This window comes from Rhea pennata, chromosome 1 (genome assembly GCF_028389875.1).
Source record: "Rhea pennata isolate bPtePen1 chromosome 1, bPtePen1.pri, whole genome shotgun sequence".
Classification (NCBI taxonomy): domain Eukaryota; kingdom Metazoa; phylum Chordata; class Aves; order Rheiformes; family Rheidae; genus Rhea; species Rhea pennata.
In genome coordinates, this window is record NC_084663.1 from 7,813,755 (window position 1) to 7,834,312 (window position 20,558).

The 20,558-nt window shown below is 42.8% G+C and overlaps 1 protein-coding gene across 5 annotated transcripts in view; it reads right to left on the reverse strand.

Annotated features, from left to right (window-relative positions):
• The window catches only part of FRMD4A (FERM domain containing 4A), a 231,545-nt gene that overhangs the window by 83,667 nt on the left and 127,320 nt on the right, over positions 1-20,558 (reverse strand). For all 5 annotated transcript variants that reach the window (XM_062581146.1, XM_062581137.1, XM_062581128.1 and 2 more), the window contains exons 4-5: positions 14,691-14,783; positions 904-988 (exon numbers count right to left, since the gene is read on the reverse strand). In XM_062581146.1, the coding sequence (XP_062437130.1) occupies positions 904-988; positions 14,691-14,783 (178 nt within the window). The remainder of the gene's footprint in view (positions 1-903; positions 989-14,690; positions 14,784-20,558) is intronic.

Here is a 20,558-nt window from a genome sequence, read left to right on the forward strand (position 1 = left end):
CACACACACACCCCCTCACACCCTCTCACACATACTCCCTCACACGCACACGCGCTCTCACCCCCTCACACACACTCTCTCACACTTTCCTCACACACACACCCCCTCACACCCTCTCACACATACTCCCTCACACGCACACGCGCTCTCACCCCCTCACACACAGTCTCTCACACTTTCCTCACACACACACGCCCCCTCACACCCTCTCACACATACTCCCTCACACGCACACGCGCTCTCACCCCCTCACACACACTCTCTCACACGTTCCTCACACGCGCGCGCGCACACTCGCTCCCTACGCCACAAGATGGCGCCCGCGCCGCAGCCCGCGACGCCGCTGCCGCCCTCGGGCGGGAAGGGCTGGCGGCATCAGCTGAGCTCGGCCCGGGCCTCCCGGAAAAGCAGGGTTTTACTGTAAAACCAGGAATTTCCTTTTAAACACAAGCAAGCCTATCATTTTAACAGGTACACATGCCCTGCTGTCCACCTCCCAAGTTATTCCCGGGGAGTTTTACCTCAGCGCATCTCTGGGGAAGGGAAGCTGCACCCAAGTGCGAGGTGGTTAGAGAAGATGGAGGGGTGGGAGGAGGAGGAGGGGGAGGCCGGGCATTGAGGGGGACCGCGATGCCGTCAGGAAGGAGGGGCGCTGATGGCTCCCTATCGGCCGGGGCGCCCGGGCGGCAGGGGCTTGTTTCTGCCGTGACCCCGTCGGGGTCTCCCTGGTGGAGCAGCTCCTCACCTCCTCCCTCATTTCCTCAGAGGTGCCGTGAGAATTTACCTCTCCGAACAGCGTAAACTGGGGCAGCGGGTGTGGACGGTGAAGCCCGCAAACGCAGATGGGGTGCCTCGGCTCTTGCGAGCCAGCATGCCGCCATCGAGAGCTCCCACAGTCCTTACCTTATAGATGCAGGATTTGGCATTCAAGAAAAACAGCTCAATGGTGGCATTATCCTTCAGATAGGAGATGCTCTCAATGTAGAACCTGAAGGGGAAAGCAACAGAGGTGAGATATGTGGGAAAACTGCAGGGCAAAACATGAAAATGGACTCGTTACGTTAGAACATGGTCAACGCATCATGATGAGTCTACTGAAAACACATTTTTCCATTTATGACAGAGAGACTGGGAGGATGAAAGAGGCTTGAGCATGCTCTAGGATGCGATCACTCAGCACAACCCCAGCCATACCAAAGGAATTGGATCATCACATAGATTATTTTCTCATCTTTTGTTTTTGTTTGCCTGAAAACTTCCCTCCCTTCTCCATCACATGGTGGTATTTCTTTTTCTCTCCTCTACCTAACCGGTCCATTTCTGTGCTGCATTTTGTAAAATGTTCACTACTAGAAATCCACTCGTGGATTCCTTTCCTGGGCACTTTAGCTCTGCATCGGGTAATTTTTATAAGGGATTCTTCATGCACTTCAGCAGCTGGTATGTAGCAACTATGGTTGGAAAGTAAGTGGCCAGGAATAGCTATGGACCTTGCACAATTTGCCAGTGCAGTGAGTTGTGATGCTGGGGATGACCAGGAAGGACAATAATGTAATCTTTTGAGCAGAGGATGAAATGGTTTCTCAGAACTCATTAAAAACCTACCCAGCCCAAACCCTCAGTTCTAGAAAAAACACTGACTTGCATTGGCTGAATGTGCCAAATATTTGCAATTACATTGAAAATTTCACCATATGTATGAATCAGTTCAGTATTCCATGTTCTGATTGCTTAAAGCTTTGATTCTTTGCACATATGAACTCCATTAGAGTTTTGCCACTGGCTTGGATAGACTCTAGCCCTTAATTCTGCTCTTTGACCTTTCAGGGAGAGAAGTTCAAAATAAAATAAGTGCAAGGTACTACCTGTGCTAACAGGGAAAGCTTGGGTGGATTCAGAGAATGATTAAGATGAATTTTGCATTTATCTTATATTTTGATTAAAGAGAAAAATACATAGACCTGCCGACTCTGATTTAAAGTTATTTTTAAGTTGTAATATAATAGCAGCAATGTTCCTTACCTAAATTCCACTACTGTCATGCCTTGTCAGGGGCAATTAGAATAGAGAAGGTGCCAGGGAAATGCTGTCTGCATCAGGAACTAAAAAAACCCAATGAGATCCCTTAGAAATCAGGGTTGAGATGCAGGGTCCAGTTACATGGAAATCTTACTGTCTGACCCTGCTGTCTGGGAGCAGAGCTGTGAGACCTGCTGAAACTCCTGGGGCTGCACACAAGCATTAAAGCAACTGTCCATGTCAAGCTATTTGTAGAATCCAGGGCCTTAAATGTAACCTTTCTAGGGGTAAAGGTCAAAGCTTTGTAGTGATTCCAAGTGTCTTCTGAAGACCCTTCAAAACAGTTTCTTTCCTGACTGTTCTAGTGAACTATTTGCCTATTTGAATGAGAGAAACATTTGGAGGGTCTTTTTGTTCATCTGCTGAATTTCTCTGACTCCTATCTCTTATCCTTTCCCTCCGGAATAGTTCAAACAGCAAAATAAAAAGAAAGAAGGACTCCATTCAAATGTTCTCTAATGGATCAAGAATAAAAACTCAACTTTTTCTTATTTTTTTCTAGTTTCCACATGGTTTCACCTGATGTCTCTTTTTTGGCATGTAAAAAGATGTTTGGCATAAGAAATGCAAAAAAAAAAAAAAAAAAAAAAAAAAAAAAAAAAAAAAGACACTGCATTAAAAAGGCACCATCTTGCTAGATCTGCCTTCTGAGTGGAGCTGGCTTTCTGTCTGCTGAATTCATGGAGAAAAATGATAATTTTACACCTACTGCTATTCTTGAAGAACCTCCTCTGCTTATCACCACTACCAATTCTCTCCAGCGTATGATAGGATTCCAGAGTTGGATGAAAGAAGAAAAATCTGTCCCAGTTTCAAATCCCAGGGAAGATTAGCAAAAATGCTTTTTGTTCCATCAGCAGATCAAACAAGACCATCCTGCTGGTCACTAGAGGGCAATATTGTATTTCGTAAGGTTGCAAAGAGCTTTCCCAAGGCATTCCACATAGACCATTTTCTGTGTAAAAATGAGTCTCTTCAGAACCCAGATGATATTCATCTTCAGAAAGAAAACCCAATTCTCAAGTGCTCTGCAGAGTGGAAAGTGTGCTGGTGAGCTACTGGCTCTCACACATGCATCCAGACAAGTACAAAGCATGTGCACCGGGAAATTGGTGCTATTGAGAGAAAACAGATTTGCAGAGAGAACTCTTGCGAGATTTGCTGTGTGGCAGGCTTCAAAAACTCGAACTGGAGCAGGCTCCCTTGAATTCAGTCAGCACTGGAACAACAGAAATGGGAGGGAAAGACACTTTTTTTTGCCCAGATTATGAATCTCTGTCAGACCTCCTCCTGTTATCACCTTTTCCAAATACAGGGAAGGAAAACACACTTTTAAATGAGTAGTATGTCAGTGACTAAGGAGGCAGGAAGAAGGATCCAGCTGCTAAGGCAATGAACCAAGCAAGAAATCTGGGTTAAATTCATAACTCTGTCACAGGTTTCTTTCATGACCTTGAGCAAAGTATTTAGCTGCGTGTGGCTGTTATTTTATGTTTGTAAATACTCTTCCCACCTGTGACACCTCTAGCTGTTTTGCCTGTTAGCATAACAACCCCTTTTCTTACTACATAGTTCAAGACCATCAGTTTTGGGGGGAAACAATAAGACTTTTATCAAGGACTCCCCAGAGAGCAGTATTCCTACATGTGAAATGCACACACTATGAAGCTAATATATCCAGGAAAAAACAGATGGACTGGACAGGGATGTAGGCAGTACAATGTGTCCCACACCTCAGCTGTGCTACCTACATCTCTTACAATACAATAGCAAAGAGCTTTCCCTCAGACAGCAAGCAACTGTTGCCATGAACAATTAGGTGCGTGCTCTGATGACAAGAAGGAAGAAGATCCCACAGGACTTTGTGAATGTTTTAAAGAAAGTTTTAAAGGTTAAGAAGAGAGATCCATCCAATGATAATCCTATTTCTACATTTCCCCTCATGCTGCTCCCCGGTCATTTGTAATTCATCAGTTACATTTTCTAAACTTTAATTAAATAGACCAGTGAATATTATGCTGGGTAATGAACACAAAGTGTCTGTCTTGACTGCTCTCTCTCAGCAGCAGGAAGATAATAATGAGTCCTACAGTAGGTATCTTGGAAGACTTCAGTAACTGCTGCATCTGAAACATTTAAGTCTTTTAGCTGTGAGGACATGTCTTGTACTTACCAATCACTCTGTATTAAGTAATGGTTTACTGGTAACTTGCTCTGAGACAGCTTAAGACCCCTCATGCTGTGACGAATGGTAATTCATATTGCAACCAGCCAAGCACAGACTTCTATGCAGTGGTGCCTGTAACAAGCATCTGTGAAAACTCCCAGTCTTTGGGTGATGGGAAATTTGCTATGTTGTCTCCCTTGCATTGCACAGATTCCCATCTCTGGCTTGCAGCACAGAAGGGTGTTTGTCTGGGCCCTGGACTCACCGATGAGGTTACTGGTTCTTCAGGATTTAGAGAGTCTCTGGTCATTGCTGTCAACATCGTATAAAAACTGAGTTGTGTGTGCATACATGTGCATTTAGCTCTACTGGGAAAGCACTTGTCATTGAAACTGGAGCCCTGACAAAGACAAAGGTCCTCTGCCCTCTAAAGAGTCCTGACCAGGAGAGGACATGGCAGAACCTTCTCTTGTTACCATCTTCTCATGCCTGGCTGCTCAGATGTCTTGCTCAGAAGATGCTCTTGACTCAGAAGAAGGCAGTGGGGTGGCCATGGGAGTGCAGGAGGTGGCCAGGCAAAGAGGATGGCTGAGTGTGTGGCTCCAGCATGCCAGCTCAGCGCTGTGCCATAGGGCTGGCTAAAACAGAGGGGAGCAGCACATGGCAATGACTAGGAGGCTGAGGCTGCAGGGAATGGAGTTGGCACTGGATGTGTTTGTTGCTGATCCAGGTGACTGTGATAACAGCATGAAACTCATTTGTGGGTCAATGCCTGTTTCTTCTAAAGGGCAGGAGTTAGGGACTTAGTTTTGGCAAGGGGTGTTGTTTCCTTCTAGCCTGGTTATACCACTTCCATTCAGGGAGACAGAAGGTCCCTCTTGGGTCCATTACAAATGGGAAAGGGCCGGGGGGGGGGGGGGGAACAGAAGAAAAAATCAAGTGGCTCTCCTCTGCCTTGATGAAAACATTATTTTACTAGGAAAAGGACAAAAAAAAAAAAAAAAAAAAAAAAAAGATAAAACTATATTTCATGGAAAATGTCTAAATGTAGCAAAAGATTTTGGTTTTGATGTGTAGTGATTCTGACTAGGATGCAGGAAAGAGCTGTCAACAGAGCCCAGCGGCTCTGTCAATGGATGGTCCCTTAGTTCATTATTACAAAGCAGTGGAGAAAGGAGAAGACCTCTCTTTGCCTCATCCATCCTGGAGTCTATCTTATTATCCTCTACCATGTCATTTAAAACCTCAGTGGATAATTTGAAAGATATGAGGCCATTTGCTAATCAGGAAAAGAAGAATCACATACATCAGTGTAATGGACTTAAATGTAGATGCCATTATGTCCATGGTTTCATGCTAAATGAGTATTCTGAACAGCTCCAATTCACAGCTCCTTTTATGTTGCATCCCTGTTTGCTAATAGTTACATGGGTGCACTTTATGCGCTGACACTTAAAGCACACAATGGTCGTGTCTGTTGGCCTGTTAAGTAATCAGCCAGGAATGAAAATCAAAGATGCCAAAAAGCTCCATTTACCTCCCCTCTGTGTTCACTTTGATTTCATTCCCATATCCTTTATCCTATGCTTGTCCCATGCTCACACCCCCCCTCACTCAGCATGAGGTGTCAGAGCTGATGCTGGAGATGTCCGTGTTGGTATGCAGAGGATGGGATGGAGCAAGAGACCTGTGTCTACTGTTACCTCATGACAGGGAAGCTACAGATGTTGGAGGGGAATGTGATTCCAGCAGGATGAACAATTGCAGCTGACCAAACTGTGGCTATTATTTAACCTGGGCCACCTCTCTCTCTCTCTCTCTCTGCTAGTCTGCACTGCACTGTGAAGCTGGTTGCCCATTTTCCAACTGCCCATTCATTTTTCTTAAAACTTATGGTTTGAGGATATTTATTCATTCCTGCGCTTCACCTTCTCCACCTGCAAAATATTAACTAGTCTGCTTTGGACAATATAGGACCCAACACTCTCCCAAACTACACATCCTGGGAATTTTTGCACATCATGAAGTGCTCCGGTACCAACATAGAGAAGGAAAGGAATCAGGGTAGAAATACAGGCATATTCTTCCCTAATGGTTGGGTACAACATCAAATATCACGTGGAAAGGCACTGACTTCAGTACACTGAGTCCTCTTCACTCATACGAGGTGGACACCAGGCCTGACGTAGCCATCAGAACAGCAGTCACTCAATATATTCTGCAAATCATTCCATCTCTACAATGCTCCATGGAGTCTAGTTTGCAAAGGAAGTGCAGCTTTGTATAAAAAAGCTGTTGCATCTCCCCTTGGTTTGGAGTGGGTGGTTACTTGTCTCAAGCGCAAGGAAAGAACAGTGTCAGATCATACTAACATACTGTCTTCCTCTCCTTCTGTCCCTCAGCCAGCTCACAACACAACTGACGGGGAATTTCCTCACACAGTCTTGAGCTCCATCCCAGCTCTTTGGGGGCTCTGATCCTAACCAACAGTAACATCTTGACTATTAGAGATTGAATGCTGGGTGCCCTGTCTTGCCTAACACTGTCACGAAGTATATATGGTACATCTTTCATCTGAGGATCTTGAACCATTTTAAAAACAGAAATCAGCCTCCAAACATACTTTCAATGCCATTAAAGTAACTGCTTCGCAGGTAGGTAGCTGGTAGGACCATAGGCATTTTGCAATATATCTTGGCCAGTCAAAGCTATTCAGAGCACAGGCATTTGTTTTAAAAGGTCATTTTTTCACTCTTTGAGCAGCCAGTATCATGCCACCTCTCATCCCTGTGACTTCATGTAGCTGTGTGGAGTGGCTGTAAATCCATCTCTGAAAGAGGCAAAATATGCTGCAAGGTAGTGGAGAGTGTGATTCAGAGCACTTAAAATACAACACAGGTAGTCTGGTTTCCCATGCCATGCTTCAGCCTTTCACTTTGTGGTAAGCAGCACATAAAGGTATGATTCAGCTTCAAAATGTGGTCTGGGTTTACTAACTTACCGGATCTACTCCTTCAGCACTTTTTTCAATCCTATTTTCATGGGACACCCCCATAGCAGACTTTTCTGCTTGCTTCACTGGTGACAGCAAATCACTCCCACTGATGTAAGATATAAATGCACAAGTTGCAATGAAAATGGAAATAATGTCTGTATGATTTTGACCCAGTCAGAGAATCTGTGTGTAGGCATTAACTTAGGTGTTGCTGCTTGATCCAAATTAGGTACAAATCTTACACTGATAACATCCATCATTTCTGCATAGTGTCTATCATGCTGTTTAAATGCTTCCTAAAATTAGACAAGACAGTGCTGCCAGTCTCAAGACATTCAAAATGTGGCTCAAAATAACAAATTTTTAGAGTGCTGCTTTTTCTTTCCCCTCAGGTAGCTGAATGCAAAGGGAAAACAACTTATCCCCTTCTCTAAACACAGCTTGCTTATACAAATATATTCCCAGTTAAGCAGAAAACAGAAATGATGTTATGAGACTCAAGAGCCAGACTGCTATTAGATGTGTGTGTAATGGATGGCTCAACTCAGAGCTGTGTGCTAAGTAGCAGAGCCCCATTAGTTCCCTTCCTCAAGCAAAGGTCAGTTTTCACACAAGTAAATCTTCTGTCTGGACAGAAGTTTCTCATATCTTTAAAGAGACTCAAAGGAGCAAAGCCTCCCCGCAGGCAATTTATTACACCTTCCCCCTGGTGAACAGAGCAGGGGGCCACCCTAAGAAGGCTGCAATAAATTGTCTGCGGGGAGCCTTTTCTTCCAGCACAAACAAGGTCTGAGCGACTGTATTTATACACTGTGGCTGGGTGGGAGGAGGGGATTCACAGGGCTGCCGGCTTTCGAGATCTTCCCCCTTAGACTACACACAGCTGATGCACACCCATCGGCAAAACAAATGCTATACAAAGAGACTGGGCTTATGGCACAGCCTTGTTGGACTTGGCAATGGAGCAGCTCGGAGGAATCACTGAAAGCAGCCTTGTTGGGCTGGGTTAGCTATGCAGATTTAATGTTCTGATTTTTAGTATTGTTTCTACAGCATCCCAGCAGTGTATGGAGTAGTAGAGATACAGTGTAAGTGGGAGAGGCCTCTTTGTCCCCTCTCAACTGAGAATAAGCTGCCTGGGTGCTGGTTGTCGGTAGTTACTGGCTTACTGCTATGGTAGCAGTGAGAGCAGGTAGAGGTGACAGCACAGCTGGAGGAAGCTCACAGGAAGGTGAGAGCACGTCTTGTCTAGGTCTGGCCAGTGGACTTGCCTGAGCTCAGTGGTACTTGTCAGGCCTTTGTACCTTAAGTATGTACAGGACCTAGTTACACCTGAGACCTCTCCTCATTGTCAGCAAAAGAGAACATATAAAACAGCCATCATGGGTCAGACCATCTAATCCAGGATTCTGTCTCTGACAGTGGCCTTGGGAAGAGTTCCCTATGAGCTACCCATAGAATCCCATACAGCTACCAATGATGTTTCCCTAGCATCTTCTCCTGGGTGCTAACAACGGGGATGAAGTATATCCATGGCTGGGAGAAAACCTTGTCACTTCTCTTCCTCTCCCTTGACTACAGAATTGACTATTTGCTAATCCACTCATGCCTCTCTCCACAGTTCCTGGAAACTCGTGTTTCATACCTTGCGTGGAGAGAGTACTGCTCCTTCTCCCTCAGAGAGAGTAAACTGGTTGTCTGAGGGAAAGATGCTTCTACTACCAGCTCTCTTCCCTCATCTTGACATCAGCTTTCTGACAGCTTTTCCTCGTCCCACCAGCTTTCCTCAGAGTCGTATTAAAAGACCACTGCAGCTAAACTATCCTCCTCATTCCTTTCCCAGAGCACAACAGTGGAGCGCCACATACCCTTCTGCAGTGTGGAAAACCAGGGATAGAGAAACACACCCCTTTACATGTGAGACAAATAAATTGCTCTGGTTAATTTAATGTGGTTCTATTCAGCTCTCTATTCAGCTCTTCCTGCCACAGCAGGCTGCTGTCAACACCACCCCCTAATCTAATTTCTCTGAGACAAGTAAAGCTGAGTAGAAGTGAATGGCAAACACAGTGTGTTCTGGGATTGCTGCGAGAGTAATTTGAGCAAGTTAAGAGCAGCATCCATGAAACTATGCCCTGTATTTGTATTCTGGTCAGTGTGGGATGTGCTGATGTGTTTCAGCAACAAGTTGCAAGGTCCATCTAGCACTAAGAGCAATGCCATATTAGCGACCACTCTTTCTCTTGTTTTCAGAGACCACTGCTCCCAAACAGACAAGTGTCCCTTTTATTTTTTAAGATTCGTCCTTTTCTAATGGAATATATTGATGTAAAGACTGGGTATAAAAGACAGCTTAAAGTAATCTAAGGCCTAATTAGCTATTGAAATCTGGTTTAGTTCCACTCAGGCAGTCAGGCAAAGTCCTGTAGATGGGGAAAACTTCCTCAACCCTGGCTGAACTGGCCCTATTTGAAGTAATAATCTTATTGTAAAGGCTGCCCTTGGTGCATATGGAGGGGATTCATCAAGTGAAAGGTAAGTAGCTACTATGTAGATGCATCTAACCAGGAGTCTAAGGTCAGGAAAGAGAAATAGGCTATTTTAGACTGTAGCTCATTGAATCTGAAAGCAGTGATCTAGAATAAGTCATATGAATTATGCCCAAGAAGTGCCTATTTGTCTCAAAGGACTGTACAAGGAGGCTATGCTAACTAGCTCTGACATGGAGCAGTCTACCAGGTAAACATCTCAAGGTTGGTGTGATGAATCCTATCATCTCAGACATCTGTCCCTGCCTCAGACCAGGGCTACTGCCGTGCTCACAGAGCTACGTTCTTCCAGGTTAAGGCAAGTAATGACATATATGAGCTTTGCAGTCTGTGTTTCAGTGCTATTCTCTTGTTTTGTAGTAACTGGTAACCTGCTAGAAGGTCTGGCCTTAGTATTGAGTCTAGAGCCTGTATGGCTCCCATGCTGACTTCAACAAAGCCAGTGTATACAAACACATGCCAGACATTGCTGGACACATACATTCCTCTGTGGGAATACCACTGAGCCATAGATACGAACTCTGCCCAACAGTGTATTTGAATGCTGGGGATTTTTTTTATGCCTTCTTGGAAGAAAAGCTCTTCCACATGAAATATGTTTTGATTCAGTGTGATGACTTCTGCTGTGAGTTGTCAATGATTAGCTGACGGAGCGACCCTGAGAACAGGTATATTAATTTCTGGGAAAAGATGCACCAGTAAAATGAATGTTATTTGCTGAGCTTGTTCATATAAATTAACAGCATGATAAACATCCGGAAGGTAAAAAGATCAGTCCCATGCTGACTGTTCTCTAGCCAGGGATTGCTAATCCTTCAAGGTCATTGTTTGAGGATGAGCTCTTACTTCAAAGCCAGGCCAGCTTTGCTTTCCGTGAATAGCTTGTCTGTGCTCTGGTCCTCTCTTGCTTCAAAGACTTCCACCAAGGGAGTAGCTTTGCCTTCTTTCCCCTGCCCATCGGAGTTGGACCAAAATGCTGCTGCACTTTCCCTTCCCTACTGAAAGTGTGACAACTTTTATTGGAAGCCCCTGCTTGCTCTGTGTTTTCCTCCAACCTCCTTGCTCCTCGTGTTTCCACACCTCACTTGGATTCCTGCCTTTTGCCATGCAGCTCATTTCATAATGTACAATTTCACTGTTCTCTTCTGGTCTCAAAACAACTCTGTAAAGTTGACTGACCAAGCAACTCTCCTTCTTTCATCTCCATCCTTTCTTTCTCCTGGGCTTTAGTTGTGACACTCGTCTGACTTGTTGTATCCACACTGTAGACTCTCTGAGGCAAGGAATGAGTTTCACCTACAATCAAGTGGCCAGGGCTTCAGAAAGCCATACAGGAAGCTAATTCTAAGATGAAAACTACTATCACTCCCATCCTGTTGCCAGATGTCCCACCTCTCCTGGAAGACACATGGCAGTTCCTCTTGCTTTCATGTATCGCTTTATGCTGTGTAAATGGACATTAGCAAAGAGTCTCATAAAATAATATTGCACAAGAATAGCCATAGGATAGTTCACATCTGCCCAAGCAATCCTAATTGCTTCCTAGATGCCTATACAGTTCTCAGTGGAAAGCTTCCAAAGAAGCACTGTAAGATCCTAAAGACAAAGGTTTCAGTGGTAGCTGTGTAAGTGTACAAGGGCAAAAACGATTCCTTCTGAACCAATGCTAAGAACATATTCCTCCTTTTTTCCTAGAGCTCTGTGAAATCTTTGGTCTTCTATTACAGAAGACATTGGACATCAATGCTAGACAATGTCAAGCCTCAAGAAAATGTGTGACAAAACACTATGAAATAGCTTCAACAGTGCTGCACAGAGTTAAATAAGGGAGGAAGAATTCACTTTGCAAAGTCTGTGAAATGTTGTATTTGCAAACAGTCTCTCCAACAAACATGCTTAAAAAGCATGTTGCCCTTAAAATATGCATTTAGGGCAATCTAAATAGCATGGTGTATTTGGTGGGCTGGTTGCCCATCAACATTGCTGCAGGCATTTGAAGGATGAAAACAATTTGATGGTCACATAAAAGATGAAAATGGTTCTTCCATACCTTCCCCGCCACAAGAACTACCATTTACTGTTCTTGCCTGAAGCTTCATATCTTCAGTAGTTACCCAGTGTGGTCCAAATGTACATTTACTTAGACTAGAGGAAAAATCCACATGATTCTAAAATCCTGATTCAGTAAACAGATTTTTCTGTAACGAACATCTGGCACATCTGGTTACCTCTATTACTATCCCCCTGTCCCCCTGGTTAGGACCCCCTGCACCAATCTAAGCTTTTTCTCCTGAAATTCTTGAGAGAGGTACTGCAAAGAATGTATCTGCAAGCACCAGCAGCCCTTTACCAATGATACAATAGATGTTATGGGCACCTGAAAAATTAACACTTATGTAGATATCTAAGGAAAATAACTAGTTATTTCTACTTTCCACCTCATGGCAGCAGGGAGAAGGGAGCTTTCTGCTGCTGATGTGGATGGCTCCATAAACCATTGTGCACTCTCAGACCATCAAAATGCAACCCCAGCTATGGGTCTCTTCACATCCCTTTCTTCAGCCCTTGCTCTAGATCCCAAACCAGAACTCAAACTGCTGTGTAATAGATATGTGCGACACCTTTCCAACTTCAGCCAACTGGCTGGAAATGGTTTCTTCTCCAAAGGCCTTCAACTCATATCAGATTTGGGGATGGACATGGGAACTTGTTACATGCTGGAAAATTGTTGTAACTTCTTGACACTATCTGGCACCCACAGAGGAAGAAAACTAGTAGAAAAAGCCAAGATAAGTTAATGCCCATTCTTCACTCTTGAGCATCTGGCCTTTCCATCCATTTCAGACTGTAATGCAGTGTGGCAATCCACTCATTTCTGCCACAAAAGAGAGTATAACCCCCTAGTTAGTCTTTTTTTTTACACTCCCTCTTTTCAGCCACACGAGTGAGTCAAGCAAGTTCAGCCACTGAAACAAGTCAAAATAAGTCAAAACCCCCAACTTAATTTTGTACGTATGCCATCCCAACCCCAAGCCTCCTTCTAGGTCTTCTAAAGCTGCAAGAACAAATTTGTCTTCTCAGAGAATATCTCCCTTGCAGGCAGCAATGCTATGTACACAAGAGCACTGACTTTTCCGCTATGAATTTCCCATACGGATTATGATTCTAGAATGGGAGAGGTCACTCATTTACTCATGTACTCATTTATTAAACTGTTGTATGGATCAATATTCCTAAGATATCCCTTGGCTAAGATATTGCTAAATGACTTCTTGTCCCTACTGTTTTGCTATCTCTCATAAAACAATACAAATGGCTATATTTAAGCTCATTGAGTCATCCTTGAAATGAATATGAGAGTAGCTCAGTAGCACTGGGTCTTATGCATTGCAGTTCCACTGCTAAAATTTGTACTTAGCTCCTGTTCAGTCAGAGCTCTCCCTGCTTTCTGTGGGATGCCTGCCCTAACAATTTGGCCCTTAGGCAAGATGCCTGAAAACAGAGCTGCTGTGTTCTTAATGAGGTGTTTTTTTCTAGTGCTTTTATTGCTTCAAGGTTAAACACTTTTGGAGAAAAGCACCAACAATTTTATCTGGTTTTAAACTCAGGTGAATCTGGATCATATACACTAGAAATGTTCGGCTCTGGATCTGTCTTTATAATTTGAAGCACCTGAAATGTCACAGGTAGAATAACCTACTTCCTTGGGAGACACTAGACCAGATCTTGAGTCATGGGGACTCCATGTGACCTTGATTTGTCCTAAGATAAATATACTGGTAAATATAGGGACATAACAGAATAAAGACTCTCTTCTCTTGGAAAGCCTCCCTTGTAACGGAAGTTACAGGAATGACAATCACTGTGCAGGGAAAAAAAAACTCGCTGAGGGGAAGAAACTCAGAAGTAAGTCTTCATTTTCTGTGGATATTATGGAATGAATGAGAGTGATGTCAGATGTAACATAACACTGGAGTGGAAAAGCTAATAGAAAAGGCACAGTATCACTTCACTGGCTAGTTCTAGACATGAGCTATCCATTAAAAGCAAGTCAACCCCCCAACATAATTTTGTACATATGCCATCCCAGCCCCCAGCCTCCTACCAGGTCTTTTAAAGCTGCAAGAACAAATTTGTCTTCTCAAAAAATATCTCCCTTGCAGGCAGTGAAGCTGTGTACACAAGAGCACTGACAGCATTCCAGCAGCTCCCAAATGCTAACAGTTCTTGCAAAATTCCCAGATGCAGAGAAATTTTCTGAAACTGGCACAAACTTCATGAAAAGCTTTCAAATCTGGTCCAGTCCAGTCTACAAATGTGTCCTATGCACACATAGAACTGGTTGCCAGGAAATGCCATCGTCTGCTATTGCAGATAATTCATTATGCCATTGTGTAGTTGAATCCAGAATGCAAGTATGACAGATTTATACTGAGATTAATTTGGTCACTGACATAACACACACCTTTGGCAAAATCCAGGCGAAATGGATGGCTCACCAAAGAGGAAGTGAGTATTTTTCCTCCAGGTGGCTGGTTCAGATTGATTATGCTGGCAGAAAGAGGTTTTTGTTTTGCAGCTCTGCCAAGCATGGCCCTTCTAAGAGTGTTCAAAATCCGCAAATAAAAATTTAAATCCATGAAAGACATAACATCTGATCTTTCCTCATACACAGTTTTTCTCAGTGTAGCTATGAGTGTTCCTGTGCCTACAACTAATTTACACATGTGTGAGAGGTGTTTTCAAAGCTGAAGAGCTCAAAAGGAACAGCCATAAAAGTGTTAGTTTGTCTATGGGCATTTCTATAACTTGAGAACTGGACAACCTCATTTCCTGACCTCTAAGCAACAGGTCATTTGTAGGTTTATCTGATAGGAATGGCTTGCTATCATGTACTTACCTGACACAAAAGTACAAAACAACCGGTCCTGACTTTTTGGGGAAGTCATGTTCCAGCACTCTGCGGTCCAACTGAAGCCAGTTCAAGTGTCCCCTGATAAGAGAGGAGACAGTTATGAGCCCAGGAGTAAAGAGATTTCTTGCTACTCATTGCAATGAGGTCTGAAGCGTTAAAAAGATGAATAAAAATGCATGCTATTTGCCCTTGGCTATTGCATGATATTTGAAAAACACACAGTAAATGTTTGAGGAACAGAAACGATATCATCCTGGCAACATTTCAGTATGAGAATTGAAGAGCTAAAGTTCAATCTGTCAGAGTGAAAGCTGGTAATACAGAGCAGATAGGACAGAACAAAATGTTAAGAGCTTCACCTTTTATTACAGCCCCCTGGAGCAGATGCATCATTAAAAGTCTGTCAAGATTTTCATTAAAAATCCTTATTGTTAATAGTCACCACAATGCCTGCAATATTTCACTCAAAGCTAAACCCAAATGTATACAGCCCCAGAGAGTTTATTTACCACCCTCATGCCTGAAATAGCCTCTCTAGGTTTGCCAAGTCTTGCTTTTCCTTCTTCGGAGAGCTCCTGAAAAATAGCTGCTCCATGAAGCGTTCCAGCTCCAATTACCACATGCTGCTCTTCTTTTGCCTAGATGGTACCTGTCGCTATTATTTTCTCCTATAATTTATCCATTTGTGCCTTGCTGCTGTAAGCTTTCCTGGGCAGGAGCTCTGTTTGTCATGTTTCACACATTATAAACCACCCTGTGCGTGTGTGGTATTTTATAAATACCATTATTTGTATTACAGTGGCATCTCACTCCCCAGCTGAGATAAAGGCCCCATTAAATTATACACATAGGGTGAAATTCAGGCCCCACTGAAGTCAGCAGGAATTTTGCCACTGCCTTGAGTGGTGCTAGAATTGCATCTGTGGACAATTTTGCTATTGATTTCAGTCTGACCAGATTTCATCCAAAGGGAGAAACAGTCCTTGCCTTCAGCACTTTGCTTTCTAGGCAAGCAAAGGGAGAGAGATTTAAAGTGATTTTGGGGGGGGGGGGGGAATCATGCAGCAAATAAAGCAGGAAATGGAATTCAGATGTTCTGCACTCTGTTCCAGTGTCTATTCACTGGTTCATGCTAATCCTCAAGATTAATCATTTCACCAAAAATGAAAAAAAGCTGTGTTTAAAAACACTGTTAAATTAAGTTCTAAGGTTGGCACAAGCCTTAGAAATGTACCCTGTCAGCAAACACACTCAGTTTTCACAAAGATCTGCCCATTACTCCTTAGCACTGCATGTGCTTTGAGTAACTGAGGAACTGCCTTGGAAACTAAGCAACAACAGCTATTTAACATTTTAACCATATTTGCAGCTCCCTCACTCCTTCTTTTCTAGAAAAATAAATAAAGAGGAGAGTAACAATTTCAGGAGGCTTTGGATCACCTGGGTTCAATTTGATTTTCTGTACAGCTGCCTTGCTTATGCAGATGCTAAAAGGGCTTGGTAGTGCAGGGATCTGCAAAGCCAGACAGCTCCAGGCTGGCAGGAGACCAAAGGGGACATCGTGCTTGACAGCCTTTGGTGTAGAAAGCCAGTTTGCGCTGAGGGGTTCAAAATGGCTTGTGAGCTTCACTTATCACTCCCGTGAGTTCAGGATCAGGCATTTATAAAGAAATCATCTCACATCTGTTTTTGTCTGAACAGCCTATGCATCAATTTGCCTTGGCCCATCATTCCTTCCACATCTCAACTAAGTACAGGTGAGATTTGTGTAGCTGGGGACTTTCAAACTTTTTTTAGACTTCTTTTTGGTGTAGAGAAAAAAAATAACACCTGATTTTTATGTTTTTTAGTAACTTTTGTTCTCTATGTAAAGTATTTTTAATAAGTTTCTTTCTTTATTTTTTTTTCTCTAGGTAGAGGGCAGCCTAAACTGCATATTAAAGGCACACAAACTACATTTGTGCCCTGTTGCTTAGCAAAGGTGCATGCTTTAACAAGGGCTGGTTTTTAGAAGACAGATGCTCTGAGCTGTTAGAAAAGGAACCCCCTTGGAAGAATCCTACCCTGGGCACACAAAAATTGGAGGCGTCTACTCTTCCAACTGCATTCCCCTTCTCGAGGGCTGGCCTTTTCACTATTGACCACTTTTTTTTTTTGTCCTGAGGTCCCATTATGTTTCTCTTAAAGGGGATTCAGAGAGGCAGAAATTAATTTTGAAGGCCACAGTATGCATGGAAATTGAAACTAGACATGTTCACCCGTTTCTAGCCAAAGTATAAAATGAGCCTTTATCCATTTAGACCAAGGTATGAAACACTGTCAGAGCAAGGAGAAGCCACACTAAGCCTGACATCCTATTCCAAACCTCTCCAGCTGCATTTGTATCACCAAAGTAGCAGCCACTAGCAGTGGATGGCATTGCAAACCGTTTCCTGCTCAGACCAATTTGTTAACAATGAATTTACAGTTTACATCTATGTTTATTCAACAGAAATGTCTGGGTTTGCCTTACATGTGCAGTGAAGGGTTTAGAAGCCACAGTGCAGAGAACAGTAATTCGTTTCATGTTATTTCTCATTTTAAAATGATTTGTTCTTTTCATGCTCACTGCATCTTTGGAAACTTGTATCTCATTGTGATATGGTTGGTACAAAAAGAATACATGTATAGACATATGCATACTTACATGTGCATGTAATTGCACACATACATGGGTGTGCATACTGAACAACACAGTTAACTTTGCACCGAGTTTTTGGGTTGAAATCTTTTGTCACTCCTATCTGCTATGAGCTTAAATCCAGAGCTCCTTCACAGGAGGAAGGTCACTTAAATCACTGCCAGGACCTAACTGTTCACTGTACTCAATTACCACTTACAATCTTTCATCACTAAAGGCTTCTGCACTGCAGATTGTCACCTAACTCCTTGTTTCCAAGCATGCATGTGTGGCATTTAGAGAACAGCAGCAGTGAACAATAACTGGTATCTGCCAGTGAACGTTGTCTGTCAGGAGCCAAACTCTAATGCTGTTATGCCACAAAATGCTTTGCTCTGGAAGCTGTCTTGCTGTCTTCAGCAGGACTATTCACAGAGTGCAATCCCATATAAGACAGTAAAATGTTTGTGCGTATAATCCTAGGCATGTAGTAATCTTGGCAGTTTTCATGGACCCATTTGGGCAGTTTGCAGTGGGATCCCCTTCAAACATTCCCATGTCTAGCTGGATTTCCTTCACACTTCAATTTAGAGACTCAAAGTAGCTTTTGTTTCATTATTTCCATTGATTTGTTCATTTGGTGTTTACATCAGTGTATTAACAAATAATGCTGCAAACAGTTTTGAGTGACCTACAGGGAGGCTGAATATTGAAAACCAGATAATTTTTCACCATTCATTGTACCCATGTTGGCAGTTAAACGGGTGTGTCAATAAAAAATACATAATTGCTTCTAGGAAACAGAAACTAGGTCCATTTAGGTTATAGACTGAGTATGGATTTTGGTGCCCAGAGCTGATATTGTTGATTGCATGCAGTAGTTTCTGTTTTCTTTCATCAGGGCTTTTAGTGAAGAGTGGTACATCAGCGAGTACTTTGCCTCCAGGTGGATCTGTTTATACAGATTTACCGGTTAATGTCCAGATTTCTGAAAAGTGGATTCACATTTATTTGTTTTCATAAAGATACTTGGACCAATAAACCAACTCACCTCCCTTCAAGGTCAAACTCATGTTGAACTGAATTTTGAGGAGGACCAATTCACATAATGGAAACCATATATGTTATTTTACATTTCCATTGACCACTAGAGAAACAAACAGAACTTTAAAGATAAGCATGTGGATTTTCTTATTTAAGGTCTAAATCCAATAATGGAAATATTTTTGGAAGGGACTACAAGGCTCTGGAAACTATATGAGGTTACGTAAACAGATTTTTCAAAATGGTGGATTTGGGGACAAATGAACTAGTTTAATGCCAGTGCAGGACATTATTCTAGAGAGCTGGACCATCCATTGAACAGGCTAGGACACGGGACAATTGGTACCTAGTTCTGGCTCTACCACATTGCTGCAAGGCAGGAATAAGTCACCCATCGAATTCCTGGAGGCCAGGAGAGTATTCCAAGGAAGAGTGGTACTCTGCTCTCCCTCTTCTCATACATGTCTGTGCCATCCCCTTATCTACAGGATCTGGGGCTAAATAAGGACATTCTCTGTCTTTATCATGTTAGTATGAGTTCTAGCACAAGTATAACACAAATAATAATGGCATCATTCACAGCCTAATCTCCGACATGGGCCAGTACCAGATGCTGAAAAGGACTGTTGTAGTACAGGGAGCCAACAAGCAGGTTGGGGGTCTGCACAGATGTTTCAGAGCCTCACTTCCTTGCAATTTTTTATCCTATGTATTAGCTAGCTGCTCTGCAGTTTCTGCTCTGGTGATGGAGGAGAAGCACCATGAAAAGGCTTTGGTTGAGCATTTCAGTTTTTGGTTAGGCCCACGGAAAGGAGGAGCAGTGGGATGCAAGAGTTGGGAGATCTCTACGGAACAGGTACCTCATGTCTAAGGACAAGCAAAGGACATGAAAACCTGTCTGTGGCTCAAACGGTTCCTTCTGCAGTGAACAGAAGGGGAGTTCTGACCACTTGCTTTCAATGAACGCTAGAAGGGCTAATGCCAAGGGAAAACATGGTTAGCACAGATTCATACTAAGCTGAACTGGAAAAAGGCCCTTTCCCAATTCCTTTTAATCCATAATCAAGCAATATATGGGTTTTATGGCTTTACATTTGTGTTGGAGCTTAGCTCCACATACTATGCAGAGACACACTTTTGACCTGTGCTCTCCCTCTGTTAATGGCTAATGCCGTAAAGTGTTCCTATGATCATTAAAATAGGAGGCGTTATTCTTTCCCCTATAATAGTCTGACAATCTAATTTTGGTCACATTGAATGCGGTAATGACCCTATACTATCACAAGAAACTATTAAGTCGCCAACGCAAAGGTTGTTCCTATTGATTTTCTTCTCAGGTTGTCATGATAGAGCGCAACTAATGAGTGGAAATCCCCAGTCCAAATCATTTCTAAATAAATTACTCTCATAGAGCTTTTACTCTTAAATAGAAGAATTGATTTAATACTTTAGTGGCTTTTCTTCTTTGTAAACTTGCAATTTAGCCAACTTCAGACTACATTTATGAACCAAGCATATTCTGTGTTAGCTGGTCCCTTCTCAGAAGGCACACTGGGACTCGGAAATGTTATTTGTGAAGAGGAGGAAATTTCTGAGAGCTCACATTACAAAATTCAATGATTTCTCTTTGTATGCCTCATCTGTTCAGAGCATTAACTATAGGGCTATGTTGGGTGCTGTACAAACGCATGATAAGAGACCGTCTTTCCAACTTTTTGAGGAAAGAATTTTTTTTTCGCTTCAGATTCACACTGCAGGTTAATATCTGTGGTATAGACAACCCAGTTGACTTTCTCAAAGTGACATGGGACACCTGTTTCCAACACCCAGTTCAACGCCCCACATATCTTTTTTGGTTGTGGTCAGTAAAATAGTTGTTGTTCTGGAAAAGAGCTTGTTACAGCTGAGGAGGAAATATTATGCATAAATCATCTTTGTAAGTATTATTTTCACAGCAAACAAGAAGCCTCCATGTAAGGATCAGGAATTACTGTGGGGCAGCACTAGGGCTATAGACCAAGCTTTATATTGGCTAGAAATTTCTGATAGGTTATTGGACTCTGTTCACTAGATTTAATGAGGGTGTCCCCAAATCTTTCATCTGGGCCAGCTGAGCTCCTGCTAAATTCTTCTTGTGCCATCTTGACCAA